General features: G+C 44.5%; 2 protein-coding genes across 8 annotated transcripts in view; both read right to left on the minus strand.

Moving 5' to 3' along the window:
* MCM10 (minichromosome maintenance 10 replication initiation factor) overlaps positions 1-6,649 on the minus strand; it is a 34,961-nt gene extending 28,312 nt beyond the window's left edge. For 2 of the 4 annotated variants that reach the window (XM_054989124.1, XM_054989120.1), the window contains exons 1-3: positions 6,599-6,649; positions 3,036-3,088; positions 244-558 (exon numbers count right to left, since the gene is read on the minus strand). In XM_054989124.1, coding sequence (XP_054845099.1) covers positions 244-558; positions 3,036-3,042 — 322 coding nt within the window. In that variant the 5' untranslated portion in view covers positions 3,043-3,088; positions 6,599-6,649. Of the gene's footprint in view, positions 1-243; positions 559-3,035; positions 3,089-6,127; positions 6,191-6,598 lie in introns of those variants that run through there. The other 2 variants (XM_054989122.1, XM_054989121.1) reach the window with 2 other exon arrangements.
* A 3,571-nt stretch (positions 6,650-10,220) lies between these two features.
* OPTN (optineurin) overlaps positions 10,221-23,804 on the minus strand; it is a 29,032-nt gene continuing 15,448 nt past the window's right edge. For all 4 annotated transcript variants that reach the window (XM_054988449.1, XM_054988451.1, XM_054988448.1 and 1 more), the window contains exons 8-14: positions 22,932-23,047; positions 22,468-22,617; positions 21,311-21,404; positions 19,315-19,473; positions 15,659-15,789; positions 12,660-12,742; positions 10,221-11,441 (exon numbers count right to left, since the gene is read on the minus strand). In XM_054988449.1, coding sequence (XP_054844424.1) covers positions 11,320-11,441; positions 12,660-12,742; positions 15,659-15,789; positions 19,315-19,473; positions 21,311-21,404; positions 22,468-22,617; positions 22,932-23,047 — 855 coding nt within the window. In that variant the 3' untranslated portion in view covers positions 10,221-11,319. The remainder of the gene's footprint in view (positions 11,442-12,659; positions 12,743-15,658; positions 15,790-19,314; positions 19,474-21,310; positions 21,405-22,467; positions 22,618-22,931; positions 23,048-23,804) is intronic.

Genomic DNA, 23,804 nt, shown 5'->3' on the forward strand with positions numbered 1-23,804 from the left:
AGTGACAGCCATCAACTGCAGCTGCTCTCATCGATCCCTCCGCTTCTTGATACACTTTTCAGCTTTGCACAATAATGTCACAGGGAGGCCTTTGCTTTTAGGTGCCAGAAGGCTCCAGTTTTTGCTGAAACAGAGCATCAAGAATGCCCTATTGTTACGTCAACTATTTGACATGCTTATGCCTCAACTTTGACAAGCTGAGCTGCATTAAAAAATACAAGAAATAATGATGATTTAAGAAACCTTGCAACTCTTCATTGGTCTTCCCTTTTGGTCGAGACTGAGGCACTTCTGGTACCGATGCCTTCTCCTTCTCTTCCAAGAGGTCACCTAAATCTCCAAACAACTCTAACACATCATTTTTGCGGTCACTGGATTCTTCCTCCCCAGGCTCCACCTCCTCTGTGTAGGAAGTGTCATCTTCAGCATCAAAGAGTTCATCATATTCGTCGGGGTCTCGTGCTTCAGCCTTGCCAACAGCATTCTCTGCAGGATCTTCCTCAGCCGCTGCCTCATTCTCTTCTAAGAGGGAAGCCAGCAAGTCTAAATTATCATCCCCTGGAATGAGACAAATATGAAAAGCTAAGCTAACAACCAGATTGCACAAATAAGGCACAAACCCAAAGGTGCACAGGCCTCAATCTAAAGATTGTCTTTGTCAAAAATGGCTAAATCCACAAGCCGCCCTGAGTGAGAGGTCCAGAGCAAACACTCAAAACTGAGAGGGTATCCTCTCAACCAGGGCAACAAGTTGCCAAGCCTCCAGGGTAACAAGCTGCCAAGTTTAGTCCAAGCCTCCCTTGACTAAACTTTCAGCTGTGGAACAGAAAGGCAAGTTCTCAGCCCTAACAGGTTTTAAACAGGAAGTCAACCTTTGCAGACTGAGTTCCACTAAACAACTATTTGGGTAGCTGTAACCAAAATGGGACAAAGTTCTGGATTCAGATCGAAGCTTGCAAATCCCCAAAGAACACACAAGGTTATACTCCAAAGAGTTTATTAACAAAAATACAGATGAGAAAAGATATACAACCATGCAAACGGAGAGTAAAACAATAAACACAAGATAACTAATTTAACACACTTAAACAGATTTTCAGTCTCCCAGCCAAAGGTTACCTTTCAGGCTAAACCAAAAGAGTCCAAAGAGAGTTCCAAAAGTCTCAAAATCCAGAAACAGAAATCCTGGGCTGGCATTGATCCAAAAACAGGTAGCAGAAAACTATTCAGCAACTATACAGGGTCGCAAAGCAATAAGGGTCGGGGGGGTGGGGGGGTGCAAACTAGAATGAGGACACTTGTTTATCCAAAACTGGTGCAACTAGCCTGACCTTAATCAGCTGACCAAGCACAACGCACGTGCTCTCGCCCAAGGTCCTTTGCTAGAATGATGCAACATAGGTGCAAGACCTTGAAGCGACGACCTCACTGAACCTGTGTGCTTCAATCCCAGATCTGAAACTGTGGAGTCATGATGACTTTGCAGGTTTCTATCAGACCCAAAGCCTGAACTGAACCAAGAAACAAACTAGGACAAGTCAGTTTCTAGATAGCCTTAATCAGAAAAAAACAATGTATAATTTAGCTCTGAGATTCAAGCCTACTCAAAAGGAGCACCACTTGCTTCTTACCTCCAGAGGTTGCCTTCTGTGAATAAGCTGAGGGACAGAAAGCACACAATGTGGCCCCAGTGCCTTCTGTCGAGCCGCCACGGCCAGCACAAGATAGCCAGGCTTTCTCCAGGTCTCCTGGCAAGGGTGTTTACAAAACAGGCTCCTTGTCCTGCTGGTTGGTTTGTTCCACTTTGCAAAACCAAATTAAAAAAAAACTCAAAAGGAGCCAGTATAACCAGAGATGGTGCGTACAATTCTGGTTGCCACATCTGCTGCATGTTATCAAGCAAGAAAAGGTGCAGAAAAGGGCAATCAAAATATTCAAGGAATTGGAACACTCTCCCTACAAAGAAAGACGAAAGAATTTGAGGCTTTCCGTTTTGGAAATTGAGCAAAAGAAGGCTTGCTATTAGAACCATAAAGGACAGGTTAAACTCTTCCCTTGGCATTTGTAAATTTTTATAACTAATTCTTTGTGCTCTATTATTAACCTCAAGTAGAATGGCAAAGCATTAGATTAAGTTGTTTGAAGAACTTTTTAAAGAAATTACTAGCTATTTAGAAACAGAAACAGCTAACCCGCTAAAACATGCATAATGTTTAATGTGAGTCTTTATTAATTTTACATTTCACAAACACAGAGAGTTCTTCACTGGTAGAAAATGAGGCAAGCTGAGTTAACAACAGTTTTAACAGCATTTCAGTGCAGTCCTCTACTTGTTCAGTGTAAGTTCAATGGGCTTTGACTGGATTAACTCTTCACACAGTCGCCTTACAAGATCCCTAAATACTGGAGACTTTCACCCACTAAAAATTGCCAGCTTGAAGTGGTGGTAGTGGCAGCACCTCTTGCCTAGTTTTAGGGCTAAGTTTTGGCCCAAGTTGTTGGAATCAACAATTAAATTCCCTTGACAAAGGCCTGTTGCTTTGGGCTGTGGAAACATATTGAGTTGTAACAGGAGGATAAGGCAGTGGTTTTCAATGTATGGTTCAGGACCCAAGAGTGGGCTGTGATTCTCCTGAAGGACAGGAGGAGAAGCTGCATGAGCAGGAACCGGAAGGGCTGGGAGCATCAACGGCAAATCTGGGTTTGCCTTGCCATAATGTGTGAAATGACCAGGAAATAAAGCCTATTGCTTACTAACACAATGCATTGATATATATAAAGTATATATATAAGTACGATTTGTGGGGATTTCTTGAAACTTGCAGGATAGTTTACTAATGATACGTGCAGTAAAAAGGTTTGAGCACAGTAAATGATCTCAGAATATCTGATGTGCTGAAGTTCAGTGGGGGTATGCACCTGATCAGTGACCTAGATGGTAACCTAGACTGAAACCTCCGTATGTGAGCAAGATAAAAGTGTGATAAACACGTTATTGTAAAAAAAAAAAAATCCAAAGATGACTCAGAACTTACCATCCATATTTTCACAACATCAACACAGACTTAACAGCAGCAAAAAATGTTTGCTGGAAAGAAGGAAAAAAAGGTAAATATACAAGACTTTAATAAGGAAACATACTAATTTGTGGGGATTATCACAAAATTGACCGAGAGTGGAAATATCACCTGAGCCATAGACAGCCAATTCCTGAACTGGGAGCCCCAAGTAGAGTGTCTGCATGCCCCTTTGCGCTTAACCCCTCCCTCCCCGCTTTAGTATATGATTGGGGGCAGGCCCCCTTTAAACACATGAACCTGTTACAATTTTATGTTGCTTACGGCTTAGGTGAGCCACTCTCCACAGGGCTGTCGTCACAGTCTTCAGAAGGGCTGTACATTACTTTTGAGATGCCAATCAATCGATTGTTTGGTCAAACATTTCTTGAACCTAGGAATTGCTCTCGTGTAAGAGAGGGCCTGTCTTTTCTTTTCCCTGTGATGCATTCACAGCTGGACTGAGAGTTCTCTAAGTCTCAAGATCAACCTGCGAATCACTTAAGAGAGAATATGGGACCCGTTGCCTTGTGCTGTAGTGTGGTGTAGTCAATGCTTGGGCTAGGATCTGGGAGACCCAAGTTCAAACCCCTCCCAGATCAAACCCCATCGAAACTTGGTGGATGTCCTTGGATGGACCACTCACACATCCTTGGGCTAATCTACCACACAGGGTTATTATGAGGATAAAATGGAGAAGAGAATGATGTAAGTCACTTTGGGCGCCCATTGGGGGAAAAGATGGGATATAAATAAAGAAAATAAATAATGACTGTGCTGCAAAACTGGATTTATGCATTTTGCCTGTCTTTAGTTTCATTGTGTAACTACCTAGGCTATTCTTACTATTTCACTGTAGGGTTGCCAGCTCCAGGTTGGTAAATCCTGGAGACTTTGAGGGTGGAGCAACGGAGACGGTTCAGTTGGGTTTGAGGAGGGGTGGGACCTCAATGAGGTATAATGCCATAGAGTCCACCCTCCAAAGCAGCCATTTTCTCCAGGGGGAACTGATCTCTGTGGCCTGAAGAGCAGCTGTAATTCTGGGAGATCTCCAGCTACCACCTAGAGGTGGGCAACCCTGTTTCACTGTGTTGTGTATTGTTTCCATACATTCATATTTGATTGCCTTAAATCAATCAATCAATCAATCAATCAATCAATCAATCAATCAATCAATCAATCAAATCAATCAATCATTACAGTCGCAAGACCAGCCAATACACACACACACACACACACACACCCAACTATAAAACTCACTTTATTAATTCACTTCCCAGCAATTGACATTTCCTTCGTTAAGTGATTCCACTTCCTGAGTACTGTCACACAGAATTTTGCAACTGCATAAGATACAGTTCTCCGACTATCCTCTAAAAGATATATCTGAAGGGTTTCAGGACTAAAATCCATGTAATACTATAATGGTTTGAATTTATAAAGCAGTGGAATAAATTGTATCCTATCTTCTTGATAGAATTCGCAGTGTAAAAGTACCTGTGTTATATTTTCAAGCATTTTATTCGAACAGGGACAACAACGCTGCTGCAAAGGCAGGCGGGAGAATCTCCCATACAAAACTGCAGAGGGGAATGCATCAAACCGTGCTCTAGAGAAGGCCCATCTACATCTTTCGTTTGTAAAATTCGAAAGATATGGGGATGTGGTGTATCTCAGTTCTTTTTTAGGCTATTATAACTTAGAGTATTGCCTCATCATTTTGGGACTCTATATTAATTAATCTTTGCATTATTAAAGCTTTTACTTTGTTGAGTCCCATATCAAACAGGGCTACCGGGTCCAAGCCAATCAGTTTAATTTTATCAGCTACCTTTGAGCACCGTGAAGGGTAAGGTTCAGAAGCTAGCAACAAGGGCATTAAGCCCTTTGGCTCAAGATGAATTCTTAGCCAATAATAGAAGGCACGTTCCCAGATTTTTAGTTTGACTCTGGGCAAGCCAGCTTCTTGCCTAAGAATGACATTAAGAGTACATCTAGGTACATTAAATAGTGATCTAAGAAATTTAGATTGGACCATTTCTAAGATCTTAATATTAGTAATAAGTCCCATTTGTGATCCGTATACGAGTTGCGCTAATGATTTTGTTTGGAATAGTTTCAGGGCCGCAGGTATAAAGCCCGCACCTTCTAAAGAACCTAAGGATGGCATTCACACTCTTTTCTGCAGCATTTGCTAATGAAATTGTATGGGCTTTGAAGTTAGCATTGAATGAAAAGATGACTCCTAGATATTGGAAATTTTTAACCTGATCTATAGTATTCCCATTTATTTCCCAGTTTTTAAAAAATGTCTACTAAAACACGTAATTTTACATTTTGAGTAATTAATTGTCAGAAACTCAGTATTGCATTGCTCACTAAAATTGCCTTAAATCATGATTACAGCAGTTTACAAATCAATGTTTCGTAATACTTTTTAAAACATTCTCCCTTTGGTGCAGTTAGATCAAGATGGGCAGCCGTGTTAGTCTGTCTGTAGCAGCAGAAAAGAGCAAGAGTCCAGTAGCACCTATAAGACTAACAAAAATTAGTGGTAGGGTAGGAGCTTTGATGAGCCACGGCTCATTTCTTCAGATACAGCTAGAATGTGAGTCCATCTGTCCTTTTATCTCCACAAGGTTGATGGATTTCCATTCTGTACGGCTAAATGTGGTGCCTTCGCATTCTAGCTGTCTCGGAAGGGGCGAGAGGCGGCTCACGAAGGCGCCTGCCCGACCACTGATTGTGTTAGTCTTATAGGTGCTCCTGGACTCTCGCCCTTTTTGGTGCAGCGGCAATCCATGAATAGGTAAGGGACTGTCCAGTATTGGGCCAGGCTGATGAGGGGGGAGGGAGGGCGGGGGTTTGCTTTGTTTTTTCAACCCAGCCCAGACCCCAAACCGCGCCAGCCCCCCCTGCATTCCGAAGCGCCCTAATGTGGAAAGCCGCTCCAATTGCCCTTCTGAGGTCCCTTAGAAGTCCCCACAAGCAGAGACGAGCCGTTATTTGTGCAAGGCCACTTCGTTTAAATGCAAAAGAGTAAAGAATCCGGTAGCGTCTTTGAGACTCACCAACTTTATCGCCGCGTAAGCTTTCGAGAACCACAGCGCTCTTCCTCAGATGCACGGTGCGCCTGGCGAAGGGAGCTGTGGTTCTCGAAAGCTCACGCGGCGATAAAGTTGGCGAGTCTCAAAGACGCTACCGGATTCTTTACTCTTTTGCCACGACAGACTGACACGGCGGACTCCTCCTCCGGCTCATTTGCATGTCCAACAGACCTTCCCAAGCAACGCAACTGACAGCCGGGCCCCGGAGGGAGCTCGGCGTGGACCTGGCTGGCTCCAGGGGGGCTCGGGGGCCGCCTCGTGGGCAGCCGCAGGCCGGACGCCGCCAGCCCCCCGCCTCCTCGAGGCGCTCCTCACCCCCCACCCCACCCCCCAGGGTCGCCCGCGGAGCCCTCCCGGACCCACCCTCGGCGGCCGGCCTTCCCTTCCCCGGCCCGGCCCGGCCCTGCGGGGAAAGCGGGGCCCTCCTCGCCTCACCTCGGCCGCCTCCCGGCCCTTCCCGTCGCCTCAGCAGCCCGCCAAAATTCCAACCCCGGCCCCGCCCCCGACTGCCCGCCTCCAAGCCCTTTCCGCCGCCTTCGCCCGAGGCTCTGCGCCTGCGCAGACAACTCGTCATACGGCCCAAAGCCGGCCGCGCCATTTCCGTTGCCTGGGTTGGGAAGGGTGGGGGGATGTGGAGGGTCTTGAAAAGGACCCTTTCTGGTTCCCCCTCATCTTTAAATCTCTATGGTTCCCTCCCTCTTGTACGTCCGTCGTTCCTCCTGCGGGCCTCCCAGAACCGGAAATGATTGTTGTGACTCTGAGTTGGTGGGAAAAAACTGCGGCGATGCCGGGAGCAGCGCCCTCCAGTGGGGATAGCGGCTATAATAAGAGTCATAGATGCAGAGGAGTTAGCCGTGTTAGTCTGTAGTAGCAAAATCAAAAAGAGTCCAGTAGCACCTTTAAGACTAACCAATTTTATTATAGCATAAGGTTTCGAGAATCAAGTTGATTCTCGAAAGCTTATGCTATAATAAAATTGGTTAGTCTTAAAGGTGCTACTGGACTCTTCTTTATAATAAGAGTAAATTTGATTTCTATACTGCTCTTTAGGACAACTTAACGCCGGCTGCTTCCACAGACATCGGATAATGCACTTTCAATGCTCTTTAGTGATCATTTGGAACTAGATTTTTGTGTGAAACAAAAGATCCACTTCCAAAGGATTGCTAAAGTGCATTGAAAGTGCATTATCCAAGTGTGTGGAAGCAGCCGCCCACAAAGAGCTGCTTAAAAAGCGTGTTGTTATTATCCCCACCACAACAATCACCCTGTGAGGTGGGTGAGGCTGAGAAAGCTCCGGAGACCTGTGATTGACCCGAGGTCTCTCAGATGGCTTCTAGGAGCCGTGGGGAATCAAACCTGGCTCTCCAGATTAGCGTCCTGCTGCTCTTAACCACTACTCCAATGAGACTCATCGGCACTGTTGAAATAAATGTTATTGAAATATAATAAAAAATGGGGCTGCTGGACTTTTAATTGTATCAAGGCCTGGTTTACACAGACTGGAGGCTGCAGTGGAAAGAGCCCCGCAGCCCAGCTGTGTGAATGGTCTGAAGAGTCAGAAGCAGCAGCAGCAGCTCTCACATGCTTCCACCTCTTCTCTGCTTGCTGAGTCTATTTTCTGTTTTCAGGGCGTTCTTGACCACGGGCAGCTATTCCAAAATGTTAACTGGAGTCCGGGGCTACTTTAGAGAGACACCAACATTTGTTTCAGCATAATGTTTTGAGAGTGACACCTCATTCTCTTATGCATGTAAATCAGGAGTAGCTGAGAGATGCTGTGCTAGAATATGTATCCCTTCTGCAAACCCCAAATTAGAATGGCTAATCCCACACACGGTCCTGGTGAAAAGATCAAATGTTGAGGGATTTTGGTGTGTGTGCGTGTGTGTGTAACTTTGAGGAACCTGACGGAAAATTATGAGCCTCTAGAAGGTTCCCTGGGACATCCTTTGTTTTACTGGTTACCTTCCATCAGCTAGGGTTCCCGGCTAGCCTGGCAAACTAAAGGATAGAAAAAGTTAATCCGCAATCTTTTGTCTATCTGTAAGGGAAGTTTCAGGTTTGTCTCTGAGTATCTGCAGAGTGTGAATTAAACATTACCCTTGCAAATCTGTAATTTTTCTTCACAGGTACCGGTGAGTGAAATTTCCTTTCACTTCACCACAAAGGACACCAAGAACAAATCTTGGATGAGTTATATGAGAAATTGCTAAAATGCTACCAAAGGGACACTATAATCTTACATCTTTTTCTTCCTAATTAGTTTCAGAACAGAATAGCCATTTCTGGCCCAGTCTAATTTTGGCTACCTTGGACAACCTTAATGTTCTGGGGACATTTTTCCCCTCTAGAGAAGTCATAGAATCATAGAGTTGGAAGGGGCCATACAGACCATCTAGTCCAACCCCCTGCCCAGTGCAGGATCAGCCTAAAGCATCTCTGACAAGTATTCATCCAGCCTCTTCTTGAAAACTGCCAGTGAAGGGGAGCTCACCACCTCCCTAGGCAGCTGATTCCACTTTTGAACTACTCTGACCGTGAAAAAGATTTTCCTAATATCCAGCCGGTACCTTTGTGCGTGTAGTTTTAGCCCATTGCTTCGCGTCCTACCCTCTGCTGCCAACTGGAACAGCTCCCTGCCCTCCTCCAAATGACAGCCTTTCAAATATTTAAAGAGAGCAATCATGTCCCCCCTCAACCTCCCCCCTCAACAAAAATAGCTAGCTTGATGCCAAAGTTAGAAGAATGTTGGTGGCAACGTTAACTAGAAGACATGTGGTTCCCTGATGACTCTTAAAATGTTTTTCTAGCAAAAGCTTCTATGAATGAGGGCTTATTTCTGAAGATGCAGTAAGTGGATTTTCACTCGGTGCTCCTTTCATGTAGATTTGAGAAAATGGGCGCAGGGCCCAGAGGCCATGAAATGCAAAATTCAAATCCCGTATAGAAAAATACAGCGACTATTCACCTGGTATGCTGAACTACTTAACACCTGAAGTGGGTAGGGAATCCCAGGTTAAAACAGTTAATGCTTGTAATGATTAAGAAATTCAAAGTCTCTGTTGGGGATTGTGTTTTATACATTTCTTGCATCCATAGTAAATTCGGTGATTAACAGTTTGGAAAGTGAAATCCCTTCCCAGGGCCAATAATCCAGGATAGGATTCCACTCAGATATTACTAAAGTTATGACTTTCAAGTCACATGAAGGTAGTAGTCCTAAACACATTTATAAGAGAGTAAGTAGAAATAAGTGAGGAGCACATTCAGGTTCGGGAGGGGATGCAGCCAGTGCCTGTTTTTTCTTCATGGATCAAAACTTGTTATGTATACTTCTGAGAAGTGTTTCAAACCGTCCTTGTTACCACAAGAGATGGTTCGCCACAGCTGAGCATTCCAGCTTTGCTCTTAGAGGTTGCTGGCCTGCTGGAGAGGCGCGAGAGAGGCAAATGCGCGCCTAAAGATGCAGGGATGTGGTGGTGGGCAGGGAGGAGCTGCTCCTTTGCGCTGTGCAGGTTAACTGAGAGCCAAGCTACAAGTGACGCCTGACACAGGTTGGACACTTGTCAGCTTCCCTCAAGTTTTGATGGGAAATGTAGGCATCCTGGTCTTGCAGCTTGGCTCTCCATTACAACTGCAAGACCAGGACGCCTACATTTCCCATCAAAACTTGAGGGAAGCTGACAAGTGTCCAACCTGTGTCAGGCGTCACTTGTAGCTTGGCTCTGAGTATTCAGGACCATCAAGTGAAGATATCACTGTTCTGCCAAAGCAGGTCTGCTCAGCCCCCTCTTTGTTCGTGACTCTGCCGCGGTTGAAAGCAATTCTTTTTCAGAGGGCTTTTGGGACTAGGGTGTTAAACAATAAAATAAGCCAAAGATTAGTATACTTGATGGACTACTTTTATTCTGAGATCCCAGGACTGATTTTAGAACTATTGTTCCACTGGCTTTGCTTCTCATTTTTTCACTTTCATGTCTCCTGGAGTTTCTGTAGGATGAAGGAGGAGGAGATAAGTGTTGTAAAGAAATAAAAGCATCAGACCAAAGTACAGTATTTTAAAACATGGCTTTATTTTTCTTTACAATAGATAAGTCAGCACTCAAGTTATTACATAATCTGTTTTCAAGAAAAATGAATCCAAGTGAATGCTTTGACACAATTTTTTAACAGGGAAAAATGTATCAATAAGATACCTGCATTTTCAGTTAATTTAACCATAACATTTTGGTTAAAAAGATTGGTAATAATAAACTAATGCATTTAAACCACTAAGGTGCCTTTGGAAAAAAGAGAGCATAAGATTTTGTTTCAAGTATTAGGTTAGTATAACATAAAAGCAGCCTCTATTCATATACTATTCATTCCCTGATTATGAATGAACTGAACTGAAAAGTGAAATCAACGCTTGGTTTGGCTCTTTGACAATTTCCGCTCAACATACTTTTCGATCCCATTCCTACTTCACCTGTATTAACGAGGCCCTGACTCAGGTGGCAGCAGGCACACCCGCCTGGAGAACGCAGGGCCTGCACAGCAGTTGCACCAGGCGGCCGCCTGCTCCATGCCAGCGAATGTGGCCGCCACACACACTGTCAGCAAGCCAATGCATACAGGCATCCCGTTTCTCTTCCTGATTGACTACAGAAATCTCTTTCACAAATGCATCTACTCGTGTGTGCAAATCCACATGTGAACACATGTGAATACAAACTCAAGAAGGTGAACGGGGTGCACTTGAGACAAGCACACAGGAGGTACACAGACGTGTGTGTGGGTCAAGCTGCATAATCACATACAGGCACATATATACATTCAACTTGCAGTAAAGCCCAGTGGAATGAACTTCCTTGTTCTCTTATGTCTACAAATGGCCATTAAAGTGCTAAAAACCCTTAGCTCTAACAAATTAAACTCCAACTGGTTCAAGACAGGCTTTTAACACAAACCGTTCTTTCCTCACCCCCCCAGCTAAATGACCAATCCAAATATTTAAACATTAAAAGGGGTCAAACACATCCTACTGAGATTGATAGGGAAAGGTGCAGATTAGTTTCCAAAGATGACGACGCTCTCTCTATTAGAAGGGTGGTGCTGGACACGTTGGCTTATAAAGTGCAGTTCTCATTTATGTGCATTTTGGGGGACAGAACTTAGATGATGCAGTCCATAACATGTATCTGAAGCGTGTCTATGTCAGGAAGGATCATTCCACACTTGGGGCAGGAATGTATCGGGATATTCCTCTGCTGCTGCCAGATTTGATCTTCGTTTTCTGCGGGGACAGATTTTTCACTTTTAAGAACAAAGCACTTCGGGAAAATATAGAAGACAGAAATCTTAATCTCTGGGTTAGAAGTGATTTCACTTCAACATAGAGTTAGTAGATAGTGCTGGAGTTAAGAAAGGGAAGGTCTGCCTTCCGATCCCTGCCCAGTCATAAATCTAGGGAGTTACAAGTACAGAAAGAGATAGATGATGAGCGTAAATAGGTTGTTAAAAGGAAGAATGCGTTATGGCTCACTAAACACTTGGCATATCGAAAGCAATGTATGATTTTATTTCTCGTTAAAATGTTGGGGGTTTAAGTTGAAAAGAGAGCAGAGGGTATCTTCACATAGTGCTAAGTTACAAGTGCACGACAAATCATATTGGAGAGGCATTTTTATTGAGGAGAGGCTGTCAACGTGGTTTCACTTCATATACGTTTGCTTGTTTTCTTCCCCCTCTGTGAACATCAGCCCCCTCTGTTTCCAAACCTCCCACACTGATCTGGTTTGCAACTGGACTTAAAAAGTCTAAGTCTGTGTTGGACAATCCTCAGCCGTCAGGTGTTCTGCAAGATTTTACACTCCACTAGCAATGGTAACTCACAGGATACTGAAAACCTCTCTCTGTGTATACACACACGCACACACACAATCTTAACTCACAACAGCAAGCACCCATTAGTCTTATATGTATACACTTTAAAAATGCGAACTGTTCCCAAGAGACCAGTGCCTAGTTCTGTCTTTGAGCTGGGACTTTCAGGCTTCTCCATTAAAAAAAAATAACAGGGATACTAGCTAGCCTTTATCCTTTAGTCTGAAGAGTTATTCTCCAGAAACAGTTTTATCTCCACGTTCACTGTTCATGAGAAGTACATCTATGAAAAGTACATCTTGACCGCAAAAGGGATTTGTCCAAATTCCCCTGGAATATTCTCTGGATTTCTGCAAGTGGACAGAACTGATGTATAACCCGTGGGATAACCTGTTCTGCTGGTGGTTTTGCTTCTCATTTTTGTTGGCTTGAATCCCAACAAAAATCTCTGCTGATGGGAGGGTGTTTTCACCTCCCACCCCACACACCCCTCAGTGTGAAAATTTGTCGGGATCAAACCCACTGTCCACCTACAGCTGACCAAATCTTTGCAACTGGAAGGTGACATGAAGCAGTGTTGCAAAAGTATGGTTGTGGGTTCCACAGGTTGCCGCTCTCTTATTCTTACCTTCTTGGCTAAAGTGAGCTAAGTTATCTTGACCTGAGGGTATTCTAGCCCCATGCCGAGTCTGCAATTCAGCCAAAGAGTTCCTGAAGAAAAGAATGAAAAAGTTAATGCTCTTGGTTTCCATTCAGATATTCGGTTCCAATCAGCTTACCTCCAACAAAGGATTGAGGCACTGACAGAGAGAATTTTTCTGACAGTTTTTTTCTGCATGGTTTTTTTCTGTTTGTTCTGTCCCCACATAGCTTTGATTTATCCTGTTTTCCATTCACATCCCCCCCCTCTTTAGTTTTCATTTTGGGTCCCCCCCCCCCTTTCTGGTTCTTTTGAGACCATTTTTACCTCAATGTTTTTCGGGAAGCTGATTTTGAGTCTTTTTTTCCTCCTGCAGAATGTTTCTTTCAACTATTATTTGTCCCGCCCACTTCCACTCACCTCCAACCCACTTTTTGATGATTGGATATTCATCACCATCAAACCACTCCTCCCCTCCACCTTCCTTTCTCTCCGCCTGGTTTTGTTTTCTATCTTTTTTAAATAGCCGTTTTCATAGAGTTATATCGACCTACCATTGTGGAGATGTGCCCTTTCCCTTACATCTCTGCAAAGGAAGAGGCTAGAGACTTACCTTTTTTAAAAAAAATGGAAGCTGGGAATTCAGAGAATCTGCTCCAAGCATTGTTACAAAGATATAACGCTATGAAAATGAAATGATGATTAAATTGACCTACCATTGTAAGAGCACATCCAGCAGACGGTCCAAATTCCGAGTTTTCATTTAAAAAAAGAGTGTGTCTCTTGCTCGTTCCATTGTGGAGTCATGCCCTTTCCCACCTATCTCTGCAACAGACTTACCTTTTTTAAAAAAAAACGGAAGCTGGGAATTCAGAGAATCTGCTGCATGCTACAATGGTTGGCCAATATAACGCTATGAAAATCACGATTTTAAAAGAAAAATTGCTAAAGCCCTGGGGACCTTGGGGTCATTTCTGGTGCCAGAAAAAGCAGCGTGGTTTGAAAAGCACGTCGCTGCAGCCGCTCCAGGCTCCGTCCAAACAGAGGTTGGTCTGCCCCACCAGTGCTGGCCTCCACTTCTAAGCTCTGGGTCATTTCGGGGGGGGGGGATTCTGGTTTGGGCTGCAAGGGGGATTTAGGCATGGGTGGTGCAGCTGCTCCCCTTTTAGCCTTCTCCCTGCAAAGACTTCCCCAGGTGTTCATTTTTTATCTTTTAAAAAAAGAATTCAGCCCTTATATCGACGTAACGTTATAAGCATGCACAAAAAAAGGGTGTGTGTCTGTGTGTGTGTGCGCTGTAACATCACTGATGATGCCACCAAGGACAACAGTCCCCTCACTTCAGGCACGTGCAGAAAAAAATAAACCGACTCCAGAACTGTAAAAATGCAACGGGAGGGCAGACATGTGGAAGAAGAACCACACCCCAAACTACTTCCCGACACTTGGAGATCAATCGCTAAGAAAATGAGGACCAAGTCGAGTGTGTGGAAAAGCTCACATGCTAGGAGTTTTGTGTCTGGACCTATGATTTCCCAAAATTTAGTTTTCTGGTGCACAGCAGTCTGGTTCAAATTAGGACCCTTGGACCTGAGACGGGGTTGTTCCAGATTCCTCCCGCACTGTTTTTTAAAATTTGTACCACCAATCATGGCCGATGCCAATCTCCATATTTTGCCTTTTTTTTGATGTTTGGATTTCCGAAATTAAACTGGATACTAAAGGGGCAAGCCCTGACCTGGATAGCTCAGGTGAGCTTGATCTTGTCAGATCTCAGAAGCTAAGCAGGGCTGGCCTTGGTTCATAACTAGATGGGAGACTTGCAAGGAAGCCCAGGGCTGCAGAGGCAGGCAATGGCAAACCACTTCTGTGGTTCTCTTCTCTTGCCTTGAAAACCCCACCAGGGGACGCCATAAGTCAGCTATGACCTGAGGGCTCTCTCCACCACTACAGGAGCACTTGTGACTGTAGTATTTTAATCTCTGCGATCGTTCCCACACTCTGCAGGCAAACCTACCAAGAAGCTGTCTCTCACTGGTGGCATCCAAGTCAGTAGATGTGGACCTTGGTACCTCCCCCTAAGAAACTGCAACTCTGTTTTTGAGCCGCTATGCAGCAGGGAGTTTTATGGCGCTCCACCGACAAACCTATGCTCCAGATGACATCATCTATAATGCTAAACATTTATTCAATGCTCTGGAATACTTGGTAAGGGAGGCGCTGCCTGCCTTCCATCTTGCACGACCTATTTAGGTTGTTGGGATTTTTTTTTACTATGCTCCATGTGCTCTTTGTTCTTTAAATGTGGGTTCCAAGGGTATTATTGAAGGGCATGTCATAACATGCTGAAACTGACCAGATCTCAGTGTGGTCCATGCTTGGGAGATCTCTTGGGAACCCTATATAGGTTTCTTGAATGCAAAAAGTTGGGATAGAATAGAAATAAATAAAATGTACCAAGCAAGAGTGCGTACTCAAGTAGGCATAAAGTACTATGTGTTGTGTGCCACTATGCATGTGCTCTTGTTTCACCTCGCAAGCTAAAGCTAAAGACCGTCTGCTCCAGCACTTTGGGCAGCTAAGTGATTTGGTGGCACTTGGCCAGTTAGCCCACACCATCTGCGCAGTGTGTGTGTATCTGGGGGAGGGCTAATGCCAGCCACTCACTTGCAAGCTGAGGGCCACCTACAGAGCAGTTACAAAGCAGGAGGCATTGGCTCAGGGGGCTGTAGCTGCTTTGGAAGGCTCTGCTGGTGACCTCATAGCCAAGGCAAAGTTTGAATCAGGTTTCCAGCCCACTCCTCTCAATTGCAGCTGTTCTGCTGGAACCACCTGTCAGGTTTGTTTAACAAGTTTAAGATGGGTGAAGTTCTCCCTAACTGATGTTTGTAAAAAGAAAACAATTAACACAACAGATCAGGAACATTTTTCTCCAGCAGTAATTATGGCCAAACCCATCAGAATACTTCTCTTCCCCCATCACTTACCTGCTGAGATCTTCACGGCCATTTCTCTCAGCCAGCAAGTATGCTAGCTGGACAGCCAGGTGTTCTTTTTCCTCGTGGATTTTTTCCCGTGCTGCTCTTTCAGCATGAAAGTCAGAACAATACACTTCCATCTGAGCAGAAAACAAAAAGAACAAATAGCCTCAGGGATTTCCACCCCCACTCCCTCAAGACAGGGGTTTCTAACCTTTTATCATTAAAGGCCCATAAGTGGCCTCAAGAAGTACAACCCCATGGAATTCAACGGGGATTGACTCATTTGTCAGTGTCTTTAAGGTCACAGCCGTTACTCTATGATGTGAAGTTTCCTAGGCCCAGCTAAAATCCAGACTATTTTACCTGGTCTGCGCAATAGCTCTGTTGTAGCTGGTTAAAATGTGTCCTAATTTCCCCATGCACCACACACCTGTGAGGAAGAGGCGGCTGAGGGACAAAATCAATGAGCGAGTTTCGTGGCTCAGCAGGCAGACTGCCAAACCCCTGCGCCAAGAGGGTAAAGGGCCAGACTCAATCACGCAACCAATGATGTCACTCGATGTCCATTGTCTGTTAATTTGTCCACATTCTACACAAATCTGCAGCAAACCCAATTTCAGCCTTGGATCTGCATTTGTTAAGTGGACTTTGCAGCAATATTCTTCATGTGGTCCTGTTGAGAAAACATTTCCTTCCCCCTCCTGACCGCTTCGAGGTTTAGGGTAGACCTGAAAGCTACGCAGAGAGTCCTAAACATTTGGCTGCCTATCGCTGTCCTCAAGGCTCAGAGTTCTGATTTCCTGCCTCACAGAGGCACCGTCCGCATGTCCCTTCAGATCCCAAAGGCCAGCAAGTGGATCTTACATGGAAGGAGTGACAGCCAATGGCTTCCCTCCTGCCTCATTTGCAAGCGCACATTTTTATCCCATCCCATCCTCCAAGGAGCTTGTGGTGGCATACATGGGTGTCCCCTCCTCCAGCTTATCCTCACAACAGCCCTGTGAGGTGAGGTCCAGGGCCAGCCAGTGAGCTTCATGGATGAGTGGGTGGTTTGCAGCCAGGTCTCCCTGGGCCTAATCCAACACTTCAACCACGACACCACAGTGCTTCAGAACCCAACCACATCATCCGCACTGTGTCCCATCTCAGGACACAGCCTGGTGCCATTTGGAACGAGACACTTTCTGCTCACCATTATTACTGGCATCTTTATAACAAAGTATTACTCCAACACTGGTACACGAGAGGCTCTCGTGACCACCAGAACTGTACTTAGTGGATCCTTTACTGTAGCAGAAGTGCTTTGCCCCACTTCCTCCAACATGATATGGCTCTTGTATTAGGGGGAGACTCCTTCCACAGGAAGAAAGTGCTTCCACTGGTGGAACAGGTCTGTGGATCCAACCTAGGGTCACCCACTCCTACCGCAGGGTACACTATTTTGGTAGAGGTAGTAAACGTGCAGTGCCTCTAAACACGTTGTTATTCATTTGCCTCGGCTCCTGCGACTCTTGATATGATGTCAGCAGGGCTCAGAAGGCTGATTCAATTTCCTACTGTCATTTCTGGATGTGGGACTGGCACTTGTGGGAGAACACCTGCCTCTATCAACACATCTCCCTGCCTTGGAGCACTTCACACGCCTTATCCTGCTCACAACAGTCCTATAAGGAAGGCCAGCAGAGTTATGCCTGGGCTGCAGATAGGCGGGGAAAGGAGGCTGAGGCTAGGAGTGAGCGGCTTGTCTAAGGACAGCTACAGAGTCTGTGACAAAGGTGAGATTTATTACCATGTTTGATATAGGTCTCACACTGTTCCTGTTGCATTGCTTATGTTTGTAATATGCCTTGAGTTTCAGTGAGAAAGTTGGACTATAAATAAAACCAAAGATCTTTTGGATCATAGTTCCTGCTTTTAGCCCTCTCGATCCACTATTATACAGATAGGAGTTACAATATTGAGAATACTTTCTGGAAATTCCTTGTCATTCCTGTGAAAGGAAAAACCTATATATAAAATGTCTCATCTTCCCTTGGCAGGAAGATGAACGGTGTTTCGCTTACCATTTGAAAAATGCTCTATCAACACCCCAGCCATGGACAAGATCTCTTTTGCATCCTGAACTGGCATTTAACCCTACTGACAGTTCTGTGACCAGGGGAAAAACGTGGGGCATTTGCTCTATTTGGGTGGGCAAACCCACGCTTCCCTTTCCCCCTGGCTGTACCTCCTTCAGTTGTTGCCACCTCCAAATTCACAGGCTTGCCCTTCACCAACCATTTGGAAACTGACGTGTCAGCAGTGGATGAGCGACTAGGCACATGAGGAAGACACTTCTGACAGAGCCTTGTTCATAACCAAAGAAAGATTGGACTAAAACTAGACATATAATTGCAGAGCTCAGAACAAGGAATGTTATACGGACATGAAGAAACACTCAGCTAAATATAAAAGGGGGAAAAGCTACATCACTGAGGTCTAGCTCCATTACATAGCTACATTACATCCTGGAAAATGATACCTCTCTCTCAGAAGCCCTGGGTGGAAGACCTCTCCTTGCCTACAGACAGCCCCTCAACCTTAAACAACTTCTCACTTACAATCATGAATCGGCTAGCAGAGACACCAGCACAGGTACCAGGCCCTGCAACAGACCCAGATGCCAACTCTGCCCTCATATCTACCCAGGAAATACAATTACAGGACCCAATGGCGTCAACTACACTGTCTCTGGCTCTTACAGCTGCTCATCCTCCAATCTGATATATGCCCTCATGTGCCAACAATGTCCTTCTGCTCTGTACATTGGACAAACCAGCCAACCTCTACGCAAAAGAATAAATGGACACAAATCTGACATTAGAAATGGCAACGTCCAGAAACCAGCGGGAGAACACTTCAATCTACCAGGACATTCCATCAAAGACTTAAAGGTCGCTGTAGTTCAACAGAAACCTTTCAAAAACAAAATCCAACGGGAGGCTGCTGAACTGGAATTCATATGCAAATTTGACTCTGTCAAGCTGGGACTGAATAGGGACTATGAATAGTTATCACATTACCACAGGTAACAGATTTCCTTAACAGAAGCAAACTGATCTCCATATCAGAAGGAGCTGTTTGCATCTCCATATCAGAAGGAGCTGTTTGCATCTACTCCGCCCTCCCCTCTCCTTCTCTATATCTGACCAGTTTCTTTTTGCCCTCCATGCATCTGATGAAGAGAACTGTGATTCTCGAAAGCTTATGCTACAATAAAGTTGGTTAGTCTTAAAGGTGCTACTGGACTCTTTTTGATTACATTACTTGAGAGTCACTAAAGTTACCTCAGCATGCTAAAATGGTTCTTCAGGATGGATGTGCATCTCTAGGAATGCCAAGAGGTAGAAAAAAGTTGCTCTCTCACTCCAGTTCCCACACAAACACATTCACTCAAAGGCTTACAGGTCTTTAAAGTCCTTCTCTAGAGAAGCCGACCCCCCTCTTAATCCTGAATCAGGAAAAGGGTCCCTTCAGGTTCCAGGGCATCTTGGCAGCCAGGCACTGTCCTCCCTGTGGACTTGACTTTTATGATGCCCTCAAAGGTTAGAAAAACAGCCATTTTACTACCCAAAGGCCTGTTTGATATCTCTGGATCACAGCAGAGGGGAGGGGGGCCATACCTGAGCCCGCAGGACTCCCACTGTCTCTAGTTCTTCCTCTTGCTTGGCAATGACCTGCTTCATTTCATCTATCTGGAGCTGTTTGGCAGCCAGCGCCTTCTCGGCCTGGTCCAGCTTCTGAGTGAGCTGCTCAGCCACAGCCTTGTCCACCTTTTCGGCCTGCGTCAAGCAAAGCGAAATGTGAAACATCCACAAGTCAAGCAACAAGTCAAGCACACTTCTCAGCTCCCACGTCCAAAACTCCACACACCCCCTTTTGCTGCAGTCTAACCCCTGCCGTGCTCCACTTCCCTTGAAAGTAATAAATTATTAGAGGAGACAGCAAAGCTATTTCAGGTGAGGGGAGTGTGCTAATGGCTGTTTAAAACGAGCTGAGCCACCCATCCCTGTCCCCCCCCCCCGCCTCAAAAGATGTTTCTTGAGCAAGAAATGCTCACGACGTGGCAGACGGTCTCCTCGTCTCCCCTCCTGCCTTTTCTTCTTTTGTTGTCTTTCTTTCTCTTGATTTTTGTTAATGTTTAACAAATTATTCTGCTTACGAATTTCTTTATTGCTTCCTATATTGGAGAAATGTTTAATAAAAATGGGTTGGGGAGGAAAAACCCCAATATTTGCAGGGAGCACTCTCTAATATCCTCCTTGTTTTGGTCAAGTGTTTTTCTTACTGCTGTTACAATGAGGCTAACATTGGCTTCCAGTTTGCAGTTCCTAGTTCCTTATTCACAAAACCAATCACAAAACTGAGGATAATTAAAAAGCTCTTTACCCCAAAATACAGCCTAGACCACCACGTCAGATACCCCCACATTTAGGGGACTGCCTTCCGGGTAGATCTGTGCTGCTTCCTAATCTGAAGTCCAGCTTCTGTGCTGCTTCAAAATGGGGTGCCCCCAGAACAAATGCCCAAACTGGAAAGGGGGAAGCTGCATCCCAAAACAATCTTTAGATCATCCCGAAACACACAGCCCCACACTCCAGAGACTGTCCTCCACGAGAATATCTGCACTGGTGCCTGATCCTAACACTGGTTCTGGTGCAAACAGCTTCTATTTGGGTTGCCTCCAATAAGTTTGTATTGGAGGAAAAGATGTGAATAAGGAACTGGAACGGCTCCACACTCTCCACACCACAAGATACATATCAAGTTTGATTTCGAGGGAAGACATATGTAGAGTGCATTGCAGTAGTCAAGTTTTGATGTTACCATGGCATGGACCCAGGTATACCCTGCCTTTCGCCCCAGTGGGGGAAGAAGCCAAATTAAATGAGGGGGAATTACTTATAGAAATATTATTGCTGCTGCCTGACTTGACAAATGCTATGTTGAAAACTTACAAGAAAATCTTATCAATAGTCCAGGAACCCCCGTTCAAACACTGGTCCAAAGTTTTCCCTTTCTTTGCACAGTAGCAAGATATACTTAAAGTAAGAAGTCCAGCCAGATCAACAAAACAACTCCAACAGTGAAACTGTTTGTGGGGTGGACTGCTTCAGATTGGTGGAAGGGTCCTGCATATAAACAATCAGCTCACATGTACACAGAAAGCTGCACTTGGATTCTTTTCTCCGACACATCTCTTGTTGATGAACACATCTGTGTCACATTCAAAGTCTCAGGTGTTCCATGTACCTTAAGGCTGCCGTGCTCAGCATTCTTTTTGGAACTGTCAGTGAAATCCTAGGCAGAGTTACTTGGGTCTAACTCCATTGAAACCAACGGACTTAGACTGGAGAAACTCTGCACAGGATTGCACTTTAAAGTCACGTTGAAATCAGTGAGACTCAAAGCAAAAACCCTTTGGATGGGAGTATTTGCAGCCAAAGCAATGTATATAATGCTGAAGCTTTCCACTCTTCAACTATGTGGGCATTTAATACTGTTGGAATATGTTCTGTAATCTCAACCCATTAGATAGTCGGCCACGCATTTTTACAACACTCCCGTCACTCCCCTCTTTACATTTCATCAGGTTTCCTCTATGCAAACAGCTCACACCTCTTTGGACTTCAGGTCTTCAGCTGTTTTCACAGCATTGGTCAGCTCTGGGAGAAGCTTGCTGTAGGCATCCTGCAACTTATTAAACTTGACTCTGTGGGAAGACAAGTAAATTAGGCATGAAATAGCTTTTCTTTCAATGATTTTTTTAAATTGTCTAGCATTTTGTCTAGGGTAAACAAACAAAATGTCTAGACTAAACTAAACATTTTGTCTAGACTAAACAAAATCTCACCTCAAAGAAATACAGTGCTCCTTTTAAAGGCAAAGGTATTCACAGACCATGTCTGTTTTTGGAGTGTTTTGCACCTTACAGAGCAGCCATAAAATGTTTGTCCTTGAGCATGTTGTTCAACCAACAGCCTCAGACAATCATGGCTCCCTGATAAAAGGTCCTGATTTGTCCCACCCCTTAAGGGTTCACTGAAAAAATCTTGGGTGCACACACCCCAAAAATGCAATTTAAGAAGAGGCCGTTATGCTTTTTTCACACAACATGTAACAAACATATGAGAACCAGAGAAAACTGGATGACAACTTTGAGATGCTTAAAGAATGTAGGACAAAACTAGGCCCTGCCCATACGTTAACAATAGCGGGACAAGAAGGAAAAAAAGTAATTAAGACCTCATAGTAAGAGGAGAAGACAAGAGTGCCCCAAAAGATCAAGTAAACAAGACAGGAATGACAGTCAAAGGCTGCGAAGGGGACAGGCTTGATGTTTAGAGTCAGGCATGCTACAGATGGGGCTGCAAGGCAAATGACAGAAGCGTGAAATGGAAGATAAAACTTTAGGTTTAGAAACTAAAAAAAGACCAGCGGATTCTGGAGGAGGAGAAATTTGAAATGAATACAAAGGTTAATTTTTAAAATAACTGACTTCTCTCTTCCCTGTTGCAAACCCACTCAACGCCATTATTTTTTAATCTGGTTTGCTGGCTGACCACAAACTACAATTTGTCAATTCAGGCAAAATGACAAACTATGGCTGTGAGAGTGATTGTCTGAATTGAGCCAGAAAAGGGGGGAGAGTGAAGGTAGGATGGGAAAATTCCAGTCAAATTTCTTCTTTGTAGATGCCCCAACATGCCCTGGGCGGAAGCCAGAATCCTGGTGACAAATGCATTTGGCGGTCCAGTTTATGGGCCCAGACTCACTTCTCCTCATTGGTTTTGGCCTGCTCCAGCTTGATCTCTGACTGCATGCTTTCCACTTGAAGTTCCAGCTTCTTAATGGCGTACAGCAGCTGTTGCTTTTCATCCAAATCTCCCATAGTGACAGAGTGTTTCCTTTCAAGCAGCTGGCACCTGACCAAAGGAGATGGAAGTACGCATGTCTTTTCACAGCATCATCACAGAACACTGGCTCATGAAACTAGAGCTCCATATTCTCTTGTAGAGCTCCATATCCCCAGTACCTGCCTCCTCCTTGCTTGGCCCTCGGGATACTAAAGACCTCTCATCCCAGAGGTTAAAATATTAATCCAGCAACTAGGACCAATAACGGGAAGGGGGTGGGAGGAAAGGGAGATAGGCTTGTTTTATAGTAAACCACTTGGAGCAGTGAGGGGAAAAAAGTACAGAAACATAGTAAACAAATAAATAATGGAGCAGCACTCTACTTTTCTTGCAGCTTCTTCTGGATCAAATCTGCTTCTTTCAACTTCGCATGGGTCTCCTGAAGTTCTTTGAACAAGGCAGAAACTTGCAGGTTCAGAGTTTCTACTTCATTACCCACCTGCAAGAAACCAACCGTTCAGAGTTCAGAAGATTCCCCCATTCTTATTGTAAGTATTGTTTATTATTACAATTATTAATGTTTATATATGACTAGGATTGTATTTTGTGTCTCCCCCCCCCCCAAAAAAAAAGTTAGAAAAGCATGTTGCTAGTAGCAAATTGCTAATTCCACAGGCTTCCTGTGATTAGACAACTCAGCCTGCTCAGGCATTGGAAAAAAGAGGTTCTCACGTGTGGCACAGGCAGAATGAACGTAAGTACATTTCTTGGCTTGAAACAAGCTGCTTCTGTGACAGCAAACATCCCTGGCCTATTCTACAAAGTAAAGAACTGTTCCCAGCTTGTTAAGGTGGGAGAAGGGTAGTATTCAGGGAATGCATTAAACGGTGTGCAACCAGACTTACAGTGCAATCCTAAACAGAATTACACCCCTATGGATTTAGAAGGGGGTAACTGTGTAAGATTCACGTTCACCACACTTCTGTCCACTGAACCAGAGCTAGATAAAATGCCAAATCCTTGTTTTCAAATTCTAATTCTAGCAATGTATCAGTAGAAATAATTTAACTGGTACGTAGAGGGCTATATACCCTCTGGCTTGGATCCTACAAACATGAAGTTATCGCTAACATGCCCTTAACCTGCCAGTTTCATACAGCAGAAAGAAGACTTTGTTCAAAGGGAGTAAATTTTTACAAATTAGATTCCCATTATAGTACTTTATCTCGGTCCTTCCCCGGGTAGATATCCAAACG

The sequence above is a fragment of the Eublepharis macularius genome, chromosome 9 (assembly GCF_028583425.1).
Source record: "Eublepharis macularius isolate TG4126 chromosome 9, MPM_Emac_v1.0, whole genome shotgun sequence".
Taxonomy (NCBI): Eukaryota; Metazoa; Chordata; class Lepidosauria; order Squamata; family Eublepharidae; genus Eublepharis; species Eublepharis macularius.